This window comes from Danio aesculapii, chromosome 23 (assembly GCF_903798145.1).
Source record: "Danio aesculapii chromosome 23, fDanAes4.1, whole genome shotgun sequence".
NCBI lineage: Eukaryota > Metazoa > Chordata > Actinopteri > Cypriniformes > Danionidae > Danio > Danio aesculapii.
In genome coordinates, this window is record NC_079457.1 from 25,083,518 (window position 1) to 25,104,960 (window position 21,443).

Consider the following 21,443-nt stretch of genomic DNA (forward strand, 5'->3'; position numbering starts at 1 on the left):
TGTTCACACTAACACACAGGCTGTAGGATAAAAGCCAGCTTCTTTCACCATCACTTCTTTCAGCCCTCTCTCTCACACAGACACTCTGGCCACATCCTCTGTTCTGGCCAAAACCGAGCTCTCCTCACTGCTGTTTAAAAATCCGGTTTTGAATATTTATTCCTTTGGCCCAGTCAGGTTTATTTATAATATCCACTCCCATTTTTTTATATTGGCCGAATTTAAAATAGCAGATTTAAGCAAAAAAAACATTGACATATTAAATGTGTTTAGTGAGCTATTAAAGGGATAGTTCACCGAAATTGAAGAATCTGTTATCATGTATTCACCCATTATTTGTTTCAAGCCTGTATTAGTTTCTTTCTTCTGAGTCTAAAAACATTATACCTTAAAGAAATCTGGAAACCTGTAACCATTGACTTCTATAGTATTTATTATTATTATTTTTTGTACTATTGAAGTTGATGGTTACAGGTTTTCAGCTTTCTTCAAAATATCTTTTGTGTTCAGCTGAAAAAAGAAACTCATAACGGTTTGGAGCCACTTGAGGGTAAGTAAATACTAAGTAAATGTTAATTTTTGGGTGAATTCCTGCTTTAAAGCTACTGGTAAAGTTTCTCTTTTTAGGATAGTTAGGAATTCTTTCAGCATGTGATTTTAAATTCACAGTTTTTAGTGCCGTTTCATTTATTTGCTCTTTCTCTTCATGCATGTTCTCTTTTGTTGGTCTCCTCAGCTGAAAGCGTTCTTGAAGGAATGCAAAGTGGCCAATTATTGCAAGCAGATGCGGCAGCTGCTGGAGAAGATACAGGAGAACTGCAGCCACATCACAGGCCGAAGGCAGAAAGCTGCTTTTGGCGTGGCTAATGTCACAGCTGTGGTGAGTACACAAGATTGTGTGTATTAGCAATGGACAGAGAAGTCTGTATGACAAATCATCTATGGTTTCAGCTCTTAGTCTTTCAGATAAATGTAGGCTAATATTAAAAAGGGCACACAAAAAAAATTACTTTTCAGACCATTGAAAATGTAGGTGACGTTTGTCGAATAGAGTTAGAAATAGAGTTTTATTAATGGAGCAAATTATTATTAGGGATGCACTGAATCGAAATTTCTGCCCTAAAACCAAAAGTTCTGGATGCACTTGTTCAAAAATTGCAACCAAAAATGCTTTGTGATAATTATTTATTAGGGGTGTAATGCATTTGTATACATGTAAATGTTTTAGTCCCGAAAATGGTACAGTGGCCACAGTTCGATTCATGCACTTTGACAACAAATAAAGTCAGTCCAGATGTGCCAATCACTGGAGTTGAGCAGTGCTACACCTTAAGACTCATTCACAAATTACCTGTTTTTGCGTCTGATATTGCAAGATGCAGCAATCAGAAATGGTTCTGCCTTGATGCCATTGTCATGCCAACATAAGATCAGTATGGGTCCTTTCTATATACACACAAAAGACTGAACAGGAGCTGTCTACTTCACCTGCTGTTATGGATGGACAGTGTTTGCATTTTTATTAAAAGATTTTGAAGCTTACAGAATCTTAAATTTAATACATAATTATTGTTTTTCAGTGTTTTTAGGAGAGGTCTGAGCTTAACCTTTGAAAGTATAATACACAGTCTCCTAATTATAAAGTTATTTTTTTATTATCATTGTTTTTGTGCTTTTGTTTCTAGGATTTGTTTCTCATTCCTGTTGTACTATACCCATATCAAACCATGACCCCAAAACCATTGTATGTTTCGACTTCAGTGTCAGTTACACCCAATTATTTTCTTTTATTATTAAATAAGTTAATTAATTAATTAATTAATTTTGTAAGAGTTTTTCAATTTAACTCAACTTGAATTGTACTTATTTACAAACCAGTAAAATAACAACAATTTATGGACAGTGAACGAGTTGTCATTTTAACAGCATAGCCATGACAGCACAGTAGTAAGCTGCTGGCTGGTTATTTGAGCCGACTTATTTTTTTTTGCATTGAGCATGTTAGGTTCATGCATTGATAAGATTACGTGTACATGAGCAGAATATCCACATAGCAGATCTTTGACTGTGGCGCATGTGCAAGTTAGCCAGGGGTGCGCTTTACTGCTATTATGCTTTGGTCAGCACAGCAACAAACTGCTCTTGTGTGGCACAAACCATCGAAATGAATGGGTTTCATAGTGCAGTGCTTTACATGTCCAGTGTGAAAGCTGCTTCAAACCACGCAGTGACTGCGGTTGGAGGGAGACTAAAACCAATGCGCTAAATGCTGTGGGAGTGCAGCATAGACTTTTCATCTGTTCTCTTTCATTAAAAATTTTTTTTATTAAAATAACATTTTCAGCTGATCATATTTGAAATCTGGTGTTTTCAAAAATTTTCAACTTTAATCCACAGCCTCTGCAAACAGTTCGGAATATCTTCACAACATATGTTTATGTATGGAAAATGTGCAAACTTGCCCATGAGCTGTTTTTTTAGATGAGAGATGGAGGATGCATGTGCTTGGGTCATCGGAATGTTAGTTGTGTTTATTGTCTATGCTGCGGTTTATCAGCAAATAGTTGCAAACAAGAAGTGTCAGTACAAATTTGAGTCATGATGTAACCGGAAGCTTACCCTCTGAACCCGTGAACACACTCAAGATGATATGCAGAGGTACCTACAACCTGTTTGCAGAGTGAGTAAATTAACAGTAAATGGCTGAACTAGCCCTTTAACTACATGTGTCTTTGAAAGGGTTGTTTGTTCAGCTTCTTAAATCACATAACTACAGTATGCACATATTTTAACGTGATCAGATTGGTTAGTTGGTTCAGACTATTCTTATTCACTGACTACCTTGTGCGCATTGTCCAAAAAGTATACACAAACCGAGGACAATTCATGTTGTAGTCCCGACTAGACATTTGTTGTATAGCCCTAATAACAAAAATATTTTTTATGGTTGTAGATTTTTAATTAGACTTTATTTCATTTTAATTTTAGTTTTTAAAATCGAAGTTGTAGAATAAATATAATATAATTCATTTCATAGAATAAAAATATTTAACTTTAAACATTTTTGTCATCTATTTGACAACTGTTGCTAAAAATGAACTTTATTGTTATAATCCTTTGTTTGATTTTTGCTTTACCATCTTTGAAACCGTTCTAGCTTTTATAAATACATTGTTTTAAGTTATAATTTCAGTTTTGTTTTTTTGTTTTTTTTTTGTAAAAATTACAACAAAAAATACTTTGCATTTTTTATTAGGCATTATATCATGTTTGATTTTAATTATAGAATTTAAAAAGCTATCTTAAAATCTGTTAAAAAAAATCTCTCTTTTCATTGAGAAGTCATAGGAGTGTCATAACTTTGTATATCATGATCAAATCGAAACATAACTCACTAAATAGTTCAAATAAGTGAAACCATAGTCAAGAACCCCATTAAATCAGCAATTAGAGTTATTAGTATTGCCGACTGTAGCTGTTATAGTGCATGTATATTTGTGTTTTTTATATACGTTAACTGAGTAACTTTTATCATTTTTATCTATTTGTTTTGACCAATTCCTTCAACTCGAGGATGTATTATTCTTCTCCATTCCTCCAGAGTTTTTCCAATTGCACTGTGCCATAACAGCACTTGTTACTTAGAGAGTGGTGAGCTTTAGGACCAGACACGGCAGTCAGATGTTTATTTTAGCTGTAAAAGCAGACCGTTATCCCTGCAGTTCCTTCTTTTTCCACCCACCTCAAACACCAGCCTGACTTCCGTCCCCTCGCAGGTGACTGCTGGTCACCCACAGACTTGGTCTGTGTTTGCGTGTTCAGAGCCCTGTGTGTTTATGTGTGAACACATCTGAGTGTGTGTTGCTGTGGCCAGTTGAAAACAGCATGTGGCGGTTGGCCTGCGGCCTGGTTGACCACACCACCTGCAGGTCAGGAAGTGCAGTCACAGGTCCTCAGACAGACACACACACGGCCACCGTGGCACGGAATACTATTACGACCGTAGCCTGACGCTGAGTCGGTGGCGGATATGAGAGCAGATGAAAGTAATGGAGCGGAAAGCTTTCTAATGCCATTTCTCTCAGCGAGAGACTCTGTGGAGGACGAGCAGACGTTAAGTGCTCCGTCTGCGGGCCTGTGGTAACATCAATCCTGTTGCAGACTGAAGCAGATTTTGCGCTGACCAGGATTATTGTATTTTTTTAAATAATATTATTTTTATTTCTAGTTTATTTTACTTCTTAGTTTTGATGCTGTGTATATATAATATATTTTCTTTATCTTTTTTAATTTAGTCAACTTTTAAGTAAATTTGTTTTATTAGTGTCATATATAATAATAGAATTTTCATGTTATAGTATATTAATTGTGTGAATATATATAATGACATTTCAATAAATGAGGGGCTAATTCATTTCAATGAATGTGTTCTTATTCATTTTGGTAACACTTTCATTTAAGTACCTTTTATCATGATTAACTAGTGACTTGTTGGCTGCTTATTATGAGGATTTTGGTTGTTTATTAGTTCTTATAAAGCACATTCTGCTATGATTTTATTCTACATCCTTAATTCTACCTAAACATAATTACTAACTTGACTAATAGGCAGCAATTTAGGAGTTTATTAAGGCAAAAGTCATGCAGCAGTCACCATTTGGAGTGGATCAAAACCTTTCATTAAAGTTGTCCTAAATCTATTAATCAACACCCATTCTTGTCTTGGGACCATTTTAAAATCATTTTTGATGTTGTCTACTATAGTTAAAAACTCTCCTTACCCAGTACCCGGTCTGTGACACAATTTACTTCTGCATTCTTTAAATTTGAAATGTCCGTACTGACCCATTACCCACATAAGTGGTTCAGTTCTCTCATCAGTTGGAATAGAATAACTTTTGCATAGATTATAATAGAGCCATTTTTCTTTTTTTCCTATAATTACTGACATGTGGAGGAACCACCTAAATTAATTACAGCAACCTAGACCACACAGAACCTAAAGTGTACACTTTCAAATTTGAGTTTACAAAAAAAGTCTCTTTTTTTGGAGGGGTTTATTGTAACACAGACAATATATACAATTATTTTAATCACTTTCAACAGTGTTTTAGGAAAATTCAAAGGGTTTTCTTTAAAATGATACCAAACATTTGCATTTACACCTCTGCATGTGGATTTTGGGAAGCTTTTGAATTTGGATAGGCAAAATCCAGGTGGAAAGCCCAAAATAGCACTTGACTTTAAGAGGTTAATGATTTATTAATTTTGAGAATTGTACGTTAAAATATAGTAATATTCATTTTATATAGTATTGTTGCCATCCATTTTAGATTTGAGGGCTGCTAAACGCACATATAGTAAAAATGAACTTTAAAATGTTATACATTCTGTTTGGTTTGATTTTTACATTAAAATGCTTAGTAACTATTGTAGTTTTTCATTATTTGTCATTTTAGTGTGTGTTTTTGTATTTTCTTTTAGGAAAATTTTCAAAAATTCTATAATAATAAAATGGCAAAAATATTTTTTATGTTTGTCAAATTTTTATTAGACTTATTTATTCAATCATTCATTTTCTTTTTGGCTTAGTCCCTTTATTAATCAGTGGTCGCCACAGCGGAATAAACCGCCAACTTATCCAGCGTAGGTTTTACGCAGTGTATACCCTTCCAGCTGGAGCCCATCACTGGAAAACACCCATACACTCTCATTTGCACACGTACACTAAAAACAATTTAGTTTACCCAATTCACCTATAGCGCGAACATGGGAAAAACATGTAAACGCCACACAGAAATGCCAACTGACCCAGCGGGGGCTCAAACCAGTGACCTTTTTGGTGTGAGGCAATTGTGCTACCCACTTGCCCCCCGTGACGCCCTAGATTTAATTTAACTTTAAATGGGCAAAGGACAATATCTCGTTAGCAACTTCCTGAAATTTCTATATATGATTTTTCTGTCTAGGTTTTGTTTTTATGAACTAAACTGAACTTCAACTATGAAAACTGGACTGACGCAATTTCAAAGTACTAGCCACTTCTATGTTAAGCTGCTTTAGCACAGTCTACATTGTAAAAGCGCTATAGAAATAAAGATCAATTGAATTAAATGTATTGTTTTGTGCATTTATGATACACTGATTTATTATAGTTATTTTCTTTATTTGTTTTTAATGCAAGTTTTCATTTCAATAAAAACCCTGGTACTGCCAGCGAAGATTATGACAAAGCTGGTGTGGAGGGAAAAAATAAGGGGACGGCAGGGGTGAAGGTTGTGAGAGAAGGTGAGAAGTTGCTTCCTCTCTGGGGCAAGATCTCGGCTCCATTCATCTCTATCTCCGCTCTCATTTGTCACCCCTGCCGACGCACCGCCCGTTCATCTCTCCTCCCTGCCCCTTGCTGTCTCTGGCCCGACTCGTGCTTCTGATAAATATTTAAGGCCGTTTAAAGCTGAAATGAAAGAGGGGTGGAAGGGTCTGTCTCTCTCCTCTGTGTAATGTTGAGCCGTAGGGAGGGATGCAGTAGGGCAGAGCATGCAGACAGCATGGCACCACGCCGTGGCGCGTCTGTCGCCGGGGTATGGCCAGCAGGAACGATGTCCTTTAGTAACGAGGGTGGCATGGCAAACTTCTCACCCAGCACTGCCGCCAGCACAGCTGCACAAAGCCGCATGCTCCGCAGATCAGTCCAACAAACAAATATATGTCTCTACGGGTCGTACCAGTGCCTCCAGCAGATCTAATGCTGCCACACAATGCCACTATTCATACAAATGCTAAATATATCTGTACCATTATAGGTTTTTATTTTCAGTTATCATTTTTAATAACTTTTTATTATTAATTTTGTGCTCTTATGTTACTTTGTATTAGTTTTTAGCTATAGATACACTTAGGTTTCCAGGATCAATGCTTTGGGAACTTGTATACTAGTATTGCTTTCTGGAATTTTTGCAGTTCATTTTAGCCTGAGCACCATCCAAGCACCATAATGCACACAGTGAACCAATCAGGATTTGCTTCCATAATGTTCACAGCAGTTGTTAAACAGATGCTTCGAAAGGATGAAGCCCTTAGTTTGCCAGGCAGCACATCTTTGCCGCTCATGTACACATCTGTTGACTTTGTTTGTGTCTGTTGCATTAAGGAAGGAGCATATTGCGCCATTTTGTAGGTTCGATCATTTTCGCCATCCTACAAACCGCTGCAAATTGTTATAAATAAGTTAACCTAACTGTAGACTGAAGTTGAGATTTATTACCGTCTATTGAATTTAGAGGTCAACTAAACTCATTTTCCTTGATCAATATCATCCACGAAGACCTTTAAGGAAAGGCTGGCAGAGATTCACTCGCTCACACTCTCCTCTGCCCTTGTTTTCTTCTGGTAAACACTTCCTTTTGCTGTGATGGAAAAAGGTGTGCACCAAGGGCCACAACTAGGTCCGCTTCAGTTTTTTTTAAAAGTGGCTACAATCGACTTGATACTTAATTAGTTTGACTAAAGGGTATAGCAGTAGACCCTACAATATTTCTACTTTTTTTTTAAAGTGATGCAGGCGGACTGTTTTTCAGGGAGGGGTTATTGATCAGCAAAAACAGAGCATCCCTGTGTGTACTCATCATGTCTTACAATAGTACTTTTCGAGTAACTTCATGGCTTTATTTTGTTGAGAGTGCATTGAGATCCCTTTTGTTTAGCTCTCCTATGGGTGAACATGGAGAAGCATTCATTGTGTGTGTTTATTTTTCTGTATTTACAGGCAGCCTGGGAGAAGCTGGTAGCAGAGGAAGGCACTCCACTCACTAAATATTACAGCCAGTGGAAGAAACTTCGGGAAAAGGAGATTCAGCTGGAAATCTCTGGAAAAGAAAGGGTAAAAAACGACAGATCCACAGCAATTATCAGGATTAAACCCAAATAATCCAAACCCTGTTTTGCATTTAGGCAGAACATATTTGAACCCTCATGTTTCACAACTGAGAGCCACAGTACAATGCTGTTGTTTGATCTGCAGGAAGAATCAATTTATTTTGATTATGTCATTGAGATTGCTGTTTATCCCATCACTATTTAATTCTACTCCTCTGTTAAGCACACAGATGTGATCCATCTTTGCGAACTAATGTAGTGATAGTTTTGTCAAAGTACCTACTGTGTGGATTTGTTTGTGTGTGTGTGTGATTTGTGTGTGTGGAGAGCTGGAGAGTGTCCATGGGGAGATAATGGAGATGACACCAGGCGGAGTGTTGGCGTCTAGGAAGCGGCAGATTGGCGGAGGAGGCGGCAGGGCTAGTGCTACAGGAAGAGTATTATAGCGCTCAGGGCTGCGTCCCAGGCTTTGATCCACTGAATCCCCACGCTCAGATCTGATTACCACTGCCTCCCTCCTGCCTCCACTGCCTTTGCCACTTCCTCCAATACACATACACATACTTGTATCCTATTGTGTTTTAGGGGACAATGCAGCTTTTGGTGTTTGTAAACTTTTTTTTTACATATATTATTCCATTCATTTAAATTTTTTTATTATACCATATATTTTTGTCATTTTAAATAAGACATAAATGGATAAAATATGTCGAATATCCAATCTCAGCAGTGAATCATTTTGTGACAATAATGAGATGAAAGGAAACTCACAGAATAGCTCATTGTACATCAAATAAACATTCTTTTTTTCTCAATATCTCAACCAGATTTGATCTAAAACTAAATTTAAACGAAAAACAAGCATTTCATCAGCATTATTTTCTCATTAATGTCATGTGTGCCGCGTTTTGTTCGTTTTTTTTTTTTTGTTTGTTTGTTTTTTGTCTTTGTCCCCAGTTTTGATTAATGAGAGTATTTAATGATCTTTTTTTCTCCCCATCGCTTTTTAATTTAGATGGAAGACTTGAATCTCCCTGAAATCAAGCGCAAGAAGGCTGAAGAGAAGAAAGCAGACAAAAAGGAGTTCAAGGGTCTCTTTGAGTCAGATAGCGACGATGATGATGATGACAATCTGTTCCAATCTAAAGGTAAGGCCTTTATTTAATATATATCACTTTTTTCCACAATGCAGCCAAATATTGTACAAACACAAAAATAACACATGCAATGGGCTGGGTGATATGGCAAAAATGCAATGTTGATAATTTTCCATATTTAACGATAATGATATAAATTTCAATATAAGCTGTTGATGCTTCCAGATTTAAAAGAGTACTCAAACAATTAATGAAGTCACAAAAATTAGAGGGTCCATTAAATAGCATACTTATTTTTGGATGATAATTTTTTGGTGGCCAAAAATTTGGTACGTCTCTAACATCAACACACTTTTAGATTCCCATTGTTGCACTTTTCTGCTGTGTGATTGGCTCTTAGATCAATATAGAGTAAAAAAGTCCAGAGCTTATAATTGTTATTGACAAATTTTACTGTGATTCGATATATTGTTTATCGGCCCAGCCCTAAATAGTGCATTTTTTTCCTGTAATGCCTTTCCTTGTCACTGGGAGGCTGTAGTCCATTGCACTGCACTGTCAGAAGAGTCTCATCATCTGAGAGATGAGTTCTGAAATGCAAAGTATAAACCCAACTGATCTCTTGAAATGCAGCTTTGTTGTATTTTAATTTTTGAGCAACATTAAATATTATTCACAAACCATAATGCAACATTTCTGCAGGAAAAAGTGTTCAAAATGAAAAGGCAAAATATAAAGGCACATTGTTTTGTTAATTCTAAGCTGTTAAAAAGGTCTGCATGACCAGGGACAAAAATAAGAGGGTTTAATGAAGCTTAGCAAGTTCTAATTTGATAAAGGATTGTGAAGATTATTCTGTCTATATTTATATAATATTTACAGATGAATCAGGAATGTGGATTAATACAGATGAGTCAAATTTGATTTCATGGTGGCTTTGAAATATCAGGTTGGTTTATTAAAGTGTCATTCTTAAGCCCTTTTAAAAAATCACCCAATGTAGTTTTGAAGGTATCCAACAATAGGTTAACATCCATCTAGATCTGAACCTTTCATTAAATTATCTCTCACAGTGTCTAAAATGGTTTCTTCAAAGATCTGCATCTCATGAATAAAAGTTTGTGTACGTTACATTAAACGCACATACAGGGTTCAGATTTTTCATCTATACAGTAGTTTTCTAATGTGTAAAACGAAAATGTACACCAGAATGTGCTCCAAATGCCCCAAATTAGCAAAAAAAATCTGAAAATGCATCAACGCCTTAACTTCCCCTCTTAAAACCATATTTGGATATTACCATACCTCGATTTACAATATTTTTGCATCAAGACTTTGAAAAAAAATTCAATACACAGGGCTCGACATGGCAAATGGCACACAGGTCATGGCATATCGTGCCACATCAAGTATGAGACCCAATTCAACATCAGCACTTTCCACACATAGACTTTACATGAGTGGCCCGGTTCTGTTATCTCGAGAAACTGAAAGCACTTCCCCAACAGACTCGCGTGTTCGCAGGCCCACAGAGACACCTTGGACACAAAACTATAACTGTTCTGACTTTGGTAGTAGCTTTGAGAAGAGCATGAGGACACGCAGAAAAGAAAGGCCTTATATAAATAGACTGACCAGCTCATTATTTAGGGTGACAATACATCCTCTTTTTCCTCTATTTGGGATTTAAAAATGCATTGGGCCGGGGTTTCTAAATCTCCTAAAATGTCCAGAATTCTGCTTTCGCTATGTGTCGTTAACTGAATGCGTTGTTGCATTACTTTATACGCAAACTTTGGCAGGTGCGACTCAATCTCTCAGCAGCACCAAGCCTACAGCAGAGAGAGCAGATTTTACCTTTCAGTGATGGCCATGACTCTAAGAGTGAAATAGTAGATTTCTTTTTATTTCAACAGTTTTTTTTTACTTAAGCACACTGAAAAGAAACAGTGTCATGTAAAAGGTGTTAAATGCTAACCTCTTTTACTTGGGGTTTGAACTGTGTAATATATTATGCAAATAAAATAAATTCTGCTAAATAGAAATATCCGTAAAGTCACATTATTTTATATGCCATGAGGAAAATGTGTGTTTTAATCTAGCCACCACCGTAAGTATATTTCAGACCTGTGGGAAGCACTGCACACATTCAATTTCCTACACTCAACTACAATATGGATGTCTTTAAAGCATCGTCTATCTTATGAAAACAGGGTTTAAGGTTTAATTTCTATCAAGAGATTAAGTTATATTAAGTTATATATAAGATCATTTTGACAGAATATGTTCTGTCTTGCACCCTAGCAATATTTTTGAGAAAGCATCACAATCACAACTTCTGATGTAACTAGTATTAAATCAAATATTGTAAATGATTATAATAATATATAAAATATATATTATAATAAAATTAATAATGTTTTGTTTGGGACCATTGATACAGCCATAATCTTCTGATTAAATTTCTTTGGTCATGTGAATGTTTGCACTATATGATACTGCACATTTTTATTAACTTAACAATAACTCCCTATTTCTGCTGCCCAGTGTGAAAGATATTTTTCAACTCGAAACTGGATCAAAAATTCAACAAGAAGCTGCCCAGGCATGTCCACAGCTGAAGACTTGATTCAGATCCGTTTAGAGAGGCCTCCGTTAGAGCAATTTGATCCCGGTCCTGCTCTGGACCGCCCCTCGTCATGCAGCTTAAATTATAAATAATTATTAAACACTATTTAAGCTGTAGTTACAGTAAAATAAAACCTATTGTATTCAAATAAATGAAACTGCTTTGCTTCTAAAGATCTCCTCGTGTACATTTATTAGGCAAAAGCACTATTTATTTTATACATTTTCACTGCGCTCCTAAAATTGTTTAATGTGCTCCTAAATTTTTCAACTTAGGAGCACATATGCTACTCCTGAAAAAAGTATGCGTCAAGCCCTGATACAGATTATAAATGCGGTTTGTGCATTCACATTAAATTGTTAAAATCACTCAATCATTTCAAAGTTTTCAGAGAGCAATTCATATTTATAATTTATTCTTTATTTTCATTCAATCCTAAATGTTTGCCTATAAAGTAAACATTTCAGAATGTTTATATGTAACAGTAACAGGTCAAACGGCCATGCTTATACTGATCTGCTGCTTAAAGCACATGTTGGAAAAGTGACATTATCATATCAGAGGCTCCGGAGGCTTCCTTATGTTTTATGCAGTTGTTTTGATGGAGGGAAGCAAGCTACATTTCTAGCTTCATTTTTATGTATTCTTCAGACATTCCCTTTTAAATACGAAAAGCATCGGCTATATGCAAAGAAGCCTACACTTTGCATACATTTGAAGGTTGAACGACCATTGAAATGTTTCAATTGTATCAATGTGGACATAGAGAGCTGCATTGACATTCCTGTATCTCTGGACTTGAAGCATACATGGCCTTGAAATGGAAGCTCACAAAAGAAAGGTTTTCTATAGAGATATCTTAATACAATGACGGTCCCCAACATAAAAAAGTGCACACAGATCAGATATCGACAACGGCTGGAAACTTTCCAACTTAAAATTGATTTTAGCCCAAATTGCAAAAAAAAAAACTAAGCAAAATATGAGAAGGGAAGCACAACAATAAAATACAAGAACTAAATTAGCAACTCAAGCTGAGATTCCCCACTACAAACTAAAGTTACAAATTAAGATAAGAAAAGAAACATGACACTGTTGCTATGGGATTGCTTTGGCTGGCGGTAAGAGTGCTAGCATCCACCTCCTACAAAAATAATGATCAATATTAACATTTAAAAGAGAACTTTGGGCCAGGGCAAACGCAAGATGCAGATAACATATAGACCATGGACATTTAGAAAAGAGTATTTTTGACAAAGGGAAACTAGATGATTTTCTTTTATGCATAATTTGTTCTTTTTTAAAAAGAAAAAATGCATCAGCTGTATGAAAACTACACCATATAAGGATATTAAAAGAAAACTTTAAGGTCAAAATAAAAAAAGATATAAAATATATTTAATACTAAAGTTACAGACACACAAACTTCAACAACAACAACAACGATATTAATAATAATAATAAAAAGTTTTTTCAGCTGTCATCATTGACAATGCAGCAAAGATTGCTAAAGTCAGCAGATGTTACTAACAGACGGGTCTCTGTGTAAAAATAACACACTAATGTTGCCATCTTTCGACCCTCTATAAAGCAAAGGGCTGCTCAATTATGGGAAAAATCCAAGCGGCAACCTCCTGCTCCCCCTCGGGAAGCCAATACGGAAGTAACTGTAACTGCAATTAATCGAAATTCCGCTAGTCCTGGCTCCATATGGAGCAAATTTCAATTTAGCCCACTGTTTGAATGGCCAACTTTACAGCAGAAAAAGGGTGTTTACAGCCTGGTAGAAAGAACGATTTTGGGTCATATAGCTAATATTACCTTTCATGACAACTGTGAGGGGGTGAATTTTTTTTATAACTCATCCATTTCCTTTATATTAGGTTATATTAAGTTTGCATAATTAGGGGGCGTGGCCACTTGAGTGACAGCTAGGTCTCGCTGGTCGCCGTCACTTCACCTCAGCTGAATCCGGCAGATTAGCCACTGATCTCAGCATATTCATTGTATTTTTGGGTTGTTTTATGTGGCTTTACACAGTCAGCTGCCTTTTGGACTTATTTCTTACAATAATCAGATGATATGGCATGCTGTGTGCACTTAATTGTGCTCCCAAACCATTCATGTGGCCTCCGTTTCCCATGTGAGTAAAGTTATATACTTATATACCATCTTTATAAATGCATTTGTTTTATTTAAGATTATTTATTATTTATAATGTGCTTTAGAGCTGTAAAGCACTCCAGAATCTGACAGATTGATTAGCTGTAGGCTCTAGAACAGTCATCTGAAGCGTTGTCATACAGTGTTATGCTGGATTTCATCAATAGTCTTGCATTTACTAACACACTATAATTGAAGTGTTAGGACGTATTTCGCGTTTTCCTCCTGTAGAAAAACATCATAAGAACAATGTTTAGTGTCTCAATGTATTACAACTGTGTTTTTAAAAGTCTAAACACTTTATTGATGTTGTGTACAACCAAGCACATGTGGTCAGAACACAAACGAGTCACAGGTAATAAAGTAGTAAGTGTTCTCCCAAAGTAAAGTCTGCAAGTCTTAAGTAAGCAGGTGCCTGTAGCTCCGCTCACTCCCCGCCTCTTTTCCCTTGTTTGGTATCCCGCCGTGGGTGCGATGACGTGCGAACAAAATGGCGACGGTTGGCCGCGCCTACTTGTAGCTTCTTTTGCAGTGTTAAGAAGCCTATGGGTGACGTCACGGATAATACGTCCATATATTTTACAGTGTGAATAAATATTAACAAAATGAAATCATGGAATTAGGGATGTGATGATTAACCGATTTCACTATTAACTGCGCTTTAATTCGTTATGGTTAATTAATCGTAAATGCTTCTCAACACTGTTTCTGCATGGAACAAAACTGCTGCAACTAAAAGTTATGCCAACTATGCCCTAATTTAAAGTTCTGAGCTTGTACGCTGAGGCTAATACGTACACAGACACACACACTGGATTAACTATGGCTGAGGCTATTAACTAAGGGCTGTTCACATACTGCTTCTTTTGCGCGTACAAGTTTGTTATTTCCAGTGGTGGTGCACTGCGGCACGCTCATGCTTTCCAGGCACAACTAGTTGAAAGAAGGCTGCGAGCACACTGTGAATCACGTGACAAGAACTAACCAAATCAGCTTCATACTTGGCATGAAGTATACATATTTCAACTCCAAAGAGAAATAAAATACAGCAATACATAACACTCTAAAATATAAGGAGTTTTTAATGTGGTTTTCTAAACTAGTTGTGTTTTGAAATTAATCGATGCATAATTATTGTGTAACTGTGAAACCGTGATTATTTCTCAGACTATAATTGTCCCACCCAAATCAATAATTGTTGAATCCCTACATGGGATGACCCTAAAACTATTCACACAAACAATAAAAAAAACTATACACAATGAGCTCTTTCTCTCTCTTTATCTCTCTCCCTCTCACTCTCTTTTTCTCTGTGTCAGTGTGACTGTATATGAGCGGAGGGCAGGTCAGCTGTCAGACGTGCACTTGCCTCTCCTCTTTAACTCTATATCTGGAGTTGTGCTGGGTCATGTGTCGGACACATGCCACACTCTCCTACTCCTCCCACCCAAGAGCCGCAGAAAAACTCCCAAAGAGGTGGGAGGCAAGAGGAAGGATTTTTTTTTTTTTTTTTTTTACATCTGGTGCTCATTGTGTGGAGTCTCTCACAAATCTTTCTCCCATTCTGTCTGCCTCTCGCTCGCTCTTACTCTATTCTCTCTTACAGGAAGCTTTTTTTTTTTGCATACTTGGATCCTATTGGGGGTTAGTAACTCAAAACATTCGCTTGAAAAGATGTCAGTGGCCGTTCCTTCACCACACAGCTTAACTGGCCTCGTACCTCCAACGTTCAGATCACAGGAACACAGTCACATGACCTCTAATATATTAATTTGTGGTCTTGGTTGCATATTATCAAACAAAAAAAATTATGGTTTATTTGTTGTTCTAATCTTTTATCAGACTTATTTTTATTTATTTGTTTTTACTTTTCAGCACTTTAGATCAAGACGTTTTCACTTCTGCAGTTTGTTTTATGGCTGTCATGTGGCAGAGTTTCAGTTTATGTGACTGATGTAGAAATATTCGCTTAGGAAGGGTAGGAAAGGATGAGAGCAGAGGTGGAAGGAAGAGACTGTTATTTATGTAATTTTATATTTAAATGGCATAGCAGTGTTTACATGTTAATTTTCTGAAGGCTATAGGCTAATACAGCCTCTGACTGCTTAAGATACGACTAGTTTTGCTGTTTTTGAGGGAGGTTAACTTTAATGGTTAGTTCACCCAAAAATGAAAATGCTGTTACTCAACCCTCTTGTTGCTCATTCAATGATCTTCATTCATCTTTGGAACATCTGAGCACTCCCTCGTCCACCATAGTGAGCGAAGTTTCCTGACTTGTTCAAAGTCCAGAAAGGTACCAAAAACCTCCTTCAAACTAGGGCTGCAAGATATGGGAAAATTGGGACATTGCAATATTTTTTTTTGCTGTGATATGAATATAATTTGCCCAGATGATTTGAATAGCTCTATTTGAAAATATTTCAATATATGGATCAACTAGGTGTGATCAAGTCTTTTTCTATGCAGTGGATCTTTATAAAATATAATAAATTACAAGCATACATTCACCGGCCACTTTATTAGATGCATCTTACTAGTACCAGGTTGGACCCCCTTTTGGCTTCAAAACTGAACAGTGTGGTCTTCTGCTTCTAATAGCCCAACCGGCTCAAGTTTTGATGTGTTGTGCATTCAGAGATGCTCTTCAGCATACCTTTGTTGTAACGGGTGGTTATTTGAGTTACTGTTGCGTTTTTATCTGCTGGAACTAGTCTGTCCATTCTCCTTTGACCTCTGGCATCAACAAGGCACTTGCACCCACAGAACTGCTGCTCATTGGATATTTTCTCTTTTCAGACCATTCTCTGTAAACCCTAGAGATGGTTGTGCATGAAAAACCCAGTAGATCAGCAGTTTCTAAAATACTCAGACCCTCCCGTCTGGCACCAACAACCATGCCACTTTCAAAGTCACTTAAATCACCTTTCTTCTCTATTCTGAAGTTCTGAACTGCAGCAGATCGTCTTGACCATGTCTACATGCCTAAATGTATTGAGTTGCTTTCATGTGATTGGCTGATTAGAAATTTGCGCTAATGAGCAGTTCGACGGATGTACCTAATAAAGTGGCCGGTGACCAAACAAGTAAACAACTAAAGTTAAACAGTTCTTTTTGGTTTTCTGTGGAATCTAATAGTATTCAAATAAAAATTAACAATCAGATGTTAAATAACAGGCTCATCATTGTATAAATAATTGTATAAAATAATATAATAATATCTTTATATTTTAATAAACAATCTGATCCTATCTGGATCAATCTGAGTCTGACACACATTGTGATATCAATGCTCAAACCATATATTGTTCAGCCCTACTTCAAAATGACCCTTCAGTTGTGTATTTAATAATATCAGTTTAAATCTTTGGTTGAACTCATTCTTTAAAGTAAGTTTATGTGACACTGCTTTTTGGATCTTGTGTGTTTTAGTCTGATGTACACAGCAGCAGTCTTTTCTGAAATATATTTGTTATTTGTATTCAGCAAGTACAAATTAAATTGATTCAGAGTGGCAGCTAATTAATTTTAAGTTTATATTTTCGACAAACATGATGACATACCTGATCTTATTATTGATAAGAAATGTTTCTTCAGCATCAAATCAGCATGTCATGATTTTTGAAGGATACAACACTGAAGACTGAAGAATCGATGCTTTTCTCAATATTGCTGTTCTTATTATAGTTTTTGTCAAAGAAATGCAGCTTTTAATCTTTCTGAGGATAAAATAGTGATTTAAATTTTCAAACACGACAAAAACATTTAAGATTTCATTCAAAAAGGAGAAAAAAGTTGACATGTTAGGAAATTTCTGATCTTTTTACCTGTGGTAATATTTTTTTCTCAAGCTGGTATCTAAATAGCCATAGCCTGGCTAGGCTTGACATGGCCAAAAATGTCCATTTGTGCCAGTTTGTACAAATTGAAGAAGGCTTTAGTTTAATGCCAGACAATTATGCCCTTAATTGTGGACAGAATCACTCTTAATAATGGCTTCTATTGTCATTAATAGCTCACGTCCAGATCAGACTTCTTGTAGGTACATTTCCTGCAATCAAGTATGATTCATATCCTTGAAATTTTCAATTTTGTCAAGGTGATCAGTTATGAATCTCATTTCATAAATACTGGCCTACTGTTGTCCAGGTATATCTTTGGAGGGAAATCCTTATATTTATATGCTCTTTGCATCTACGTATTGATATTTGCATGTATGTATCATGTATGCAAGTATCTAGGGATAGATTCATATGGGTCTGTGTAAAGCGCTTTTGTTTGAGGATAGAGCATTAAAATATAATGATTTAGTCTGTATTTTTCCAAGAGAAAACACACTGTTAGAACATCTGTTAGAAAATGACCATGAGTCTTAACACGGTTAGAAAAAACAGTTTAACCACATGTGAGAACTGCCGGTAATACGAGAGCAATGTTGGTGGCAGACAGTTGAGAACAACTAAGGAGTAAAACATGTTTTGATATAGTATCAAAACTAAGGATTTATTATTGGATGAGACCCCTTGCAGTCAAAAACGAATTGTAAGTTTTAATTATGAAGACTCAGAGGCAGGGACGTAACCTAGTATAAGAACACTGCAGATAAAGAAAACTTATAAGAATACTGAGTTCAGAATGCTTGGGCAGTCTCTTGCTGTTGTTCTCTCTGTAGCAATAGAGTATATGCTCAGCTAGTGTTTTTTTCCCTACCGATAAACATTAGATGAAAGGCTAATGTGACTTCAATTTCATAAGGTTCCTTATGAACATGACGTTGTAATGTAATTAAAATACAATCAGTTAAATTGATGTAAGCATTCATTTAGTTGAAACATGATGAAAGACTGTGTATATGCAAGTGCTGTCAGTAGCAGCAGCAAATTCCATTGAAAATAAAGTCTCATATTTTATAGATCTGGCAGGGAACAATGGAATTTAATGCAGTGCTTCTTGTCCGGTCTGAGACCCAAGTTATATCGTATATCAAATAGGCAGTCAATATCATTGATTTTTTTAAAGAAAACAGACCTTAAACTCTGTGATATTGTAATGGCATATAATTCACCAGAAGCGTTTGGACTGGGATACTGAAAATGTAAAGTTCTTCTGCACATACCCTATAAAATGCTTAGTCTTTATACTTGGAAGATCTCATCTTTATTTTATTTTTGACTTCTATTTTGAAATAACTTTCCACAAAATTTCTGTCAGTCTCCATTTGGAGTTGGAGTCTACGAATGCGATTTATCTCAACTTTTGCTTTCATCGTCTATGAAGTTTTAATGTGCTTCGCTACCTGCTGTGTTTGCCCAGTTAATATTCTTGAGCTGTGTTTGTTCTTCAGTTGTCGCTGCAGTGTGCCAGACCCATCTAATGCTGTCAGCTTTCTCAAAGACTTGGCTTGAGGTTTCTCCGTCTTAATGTGCGTTTGCTCAATTTGTAAACATCCTGCTCTTCAGTGTTCTTGTGTCAAGGCTGTTTTCAGTGCCGAGAGCAACATGTAGATTGTGTCTTTGATTTTCTTTTTTTCTACATTCTCACCGTATTGATCAGCCCATGGGCAGTCATTAAAGTCGTTGGCTCGTGCTCCTGGTGGACTCTGGGTAGCCTCTCTGAACTCGACGGTCAGCCGTTAACCGGTTATATTAAGATGCATGAGGTCGCTCTCAGCATCAAGGTGTGCGCCTGGCGTTAAGCGCTCTCCCTCTGGCTGGCTTCAGTGTGTTCTGGGTAATTAGGGTGGAGGGTGTCTGCGCTGCCATTCACCTCCCAGGCAGCATCTAATCAAATCCTACTTCAAAGCTTAGGGATTTCAGCCCCGTCCTCTTCAGAGCACGAGACACTCCCACATGCACGCACACACACACACCTCTGGATTAGCCAGGCTAAACTGCCATCAGAAGCTGGCCTCTATTTTTGTCATGTAAATGGTAAGTTTGTGAGCAGTATGGATAGGTCATCTGTGTAGTCTAGTTTCTAGAATAAGGCTTAGACTCAAATCAGAACTTTCAGTCGAGTTTTTAAAAAATGTGTTTCTATTTTTAGTGTTAAAGGGTTGATACTAAATTATTTTTTATTACTAATTTAGCTTTTTTTTTAAATTGTATTGGTTATATTTAGTAATAATAATAATACATTTTATTTAATTCTTCATTTTAGAACACTCAAGATCACCTTACAGGCAGGTGAAAGACAAAAAATAAAAATCACTACATAAAGAAAGTGCATCAGGAGCTCAATAAAGCACAATATGAAAAAACTTAAAATATGCTTAAAGGGATAGTTCACCCAAACATGAAAATCTCATTTAGGGTGTTTTCACACTTGCCTTATTTAGTTTGATTGAATTGCACTAGAGTTCGTTCTCCCTCTTGGTGCGGTTCGTTTGGGCAGGTGTGAATGTAGCAATCAGACTCGTGCACACCAAAAGCAGACCAAAAAAGCATAGAGACCTCCTTGAAGAGGTAATCTCTGTACTCTTTCAAACAAACCCTGGAGCAGTTTGTTTGTCGTGAAAACATGATCCGAATTTAAAACAGACCCAACACAAAAAGTACTGCACCTTTTTGGACTAATCCAGCTGCTGCAGTTCGATGCGTTGTCCCATCTTATGGGGTGTGCGGATAAAAATATTTGTTGACAGCACTTTTACCAACAATTTTAAACACAGAGAGAGAGAGAGAGAGATGAAAAAACATTACCTGATGGATCATTGGTAATATTTCTGGAAGATGTCGCAGTTTAGCAAAATTAATTCACACCTCCTCCTGAACATTAGTTCTGACCAATCAAAAAGCAGTTTAGGAAATGCATTCAATAACATCTGGCCAATGAGTGATGTGGATTTTGTCACATGACTGGATTTTGGTTCTTTTCAACTGGTTCAGACCAAAGCAATCAGTGTGATGTGAAAAGGACCCAAAAACGGCAGAAAAATGCTACAATGAATCGTTTGTTGCTCTTGGTCTGGACCAAATAAACCACAGATGTGAACGCATCCTTACTCACCCTTGTTTCAAGCCAATTAGTTTTTTTTTTTCTTCTGTTGAACACAAAATAGTATATATTTAAGAATGTTGGAAACCTGCAACTACTGACATCCATAGTAGTAGGAGAAACAAATGCTGTGTGAGTCAAAGGCTACAGGTTTCTGACATTCTTCAGTATATCATCCTTAGTGAACTATCCCTTTAAGATGATTAAATAGGTTTGTGTGTAATTTTCAGTTTTAAGTGAATAAAAATGACATAAACTAAATGTTATAAATATTTTCCTTTCAGCAGCTAGCTTAAACAAAATTATTATCATTATATATTATTAGTTTCAGTAATTTAGCATTTTTATTTCATTAGTTTGTTGTTCAATTTTCACTACAATTTTAGTTATGTTAGTTTTAAGCTAAACTGATAAATAATTTAAAGTTATTCCTTTGCAACTAGCTAAAACATTTTTGTTATTATTTATTTTATTTTTATATAGTTACTTATTTTTCAGTTATTGACAAAAATATAGGGGTGCTCATAATGATTTTTGCTAATTTCTACCTAATTATTCTCATCATGATCATCTGGCAACTAAAACAAATCTAAAGTTGTTGTTTTTTTGTATTTGTTTGTTTTTTAACATGGTACTCGTTTGGAGAAATGGCAAATCATATTCTGGTTACATAGAGACAACAT

General features: G+C 36.2%; 1 protein-coding gene across 2 annotated transcripts in view; it reads left to right on the forward strand.

The window, feature by feature from the left end:
• The window catches only part of noc2l (NOC2-like nucleolar associated transcriptional repressor), a 49,435-nt gene that overhangs the window by 25,276 nt on the left and 2,716 nt on the right, over window positions 1-21,443 (forward strand). For both annotated transcript variants that reach the window (XM_056449587.1, XM_056449588.1), the window contains exons 15-17: window positions 737-880; window positions 7,766-7,879; window positions 8,891-9,023. In XM_056449587.1, coding sequence (XP_056305562.1) covers window positions 737-880; window positions 7,766-7,879; window positions 8,891-9,023 — 391 coding nt within the window. The remainder of the gene's footprint in view (window positions 1-736; window positions 881-7,765; window positions 7,880-8,890; window positions 9,024-21,443) is intronic.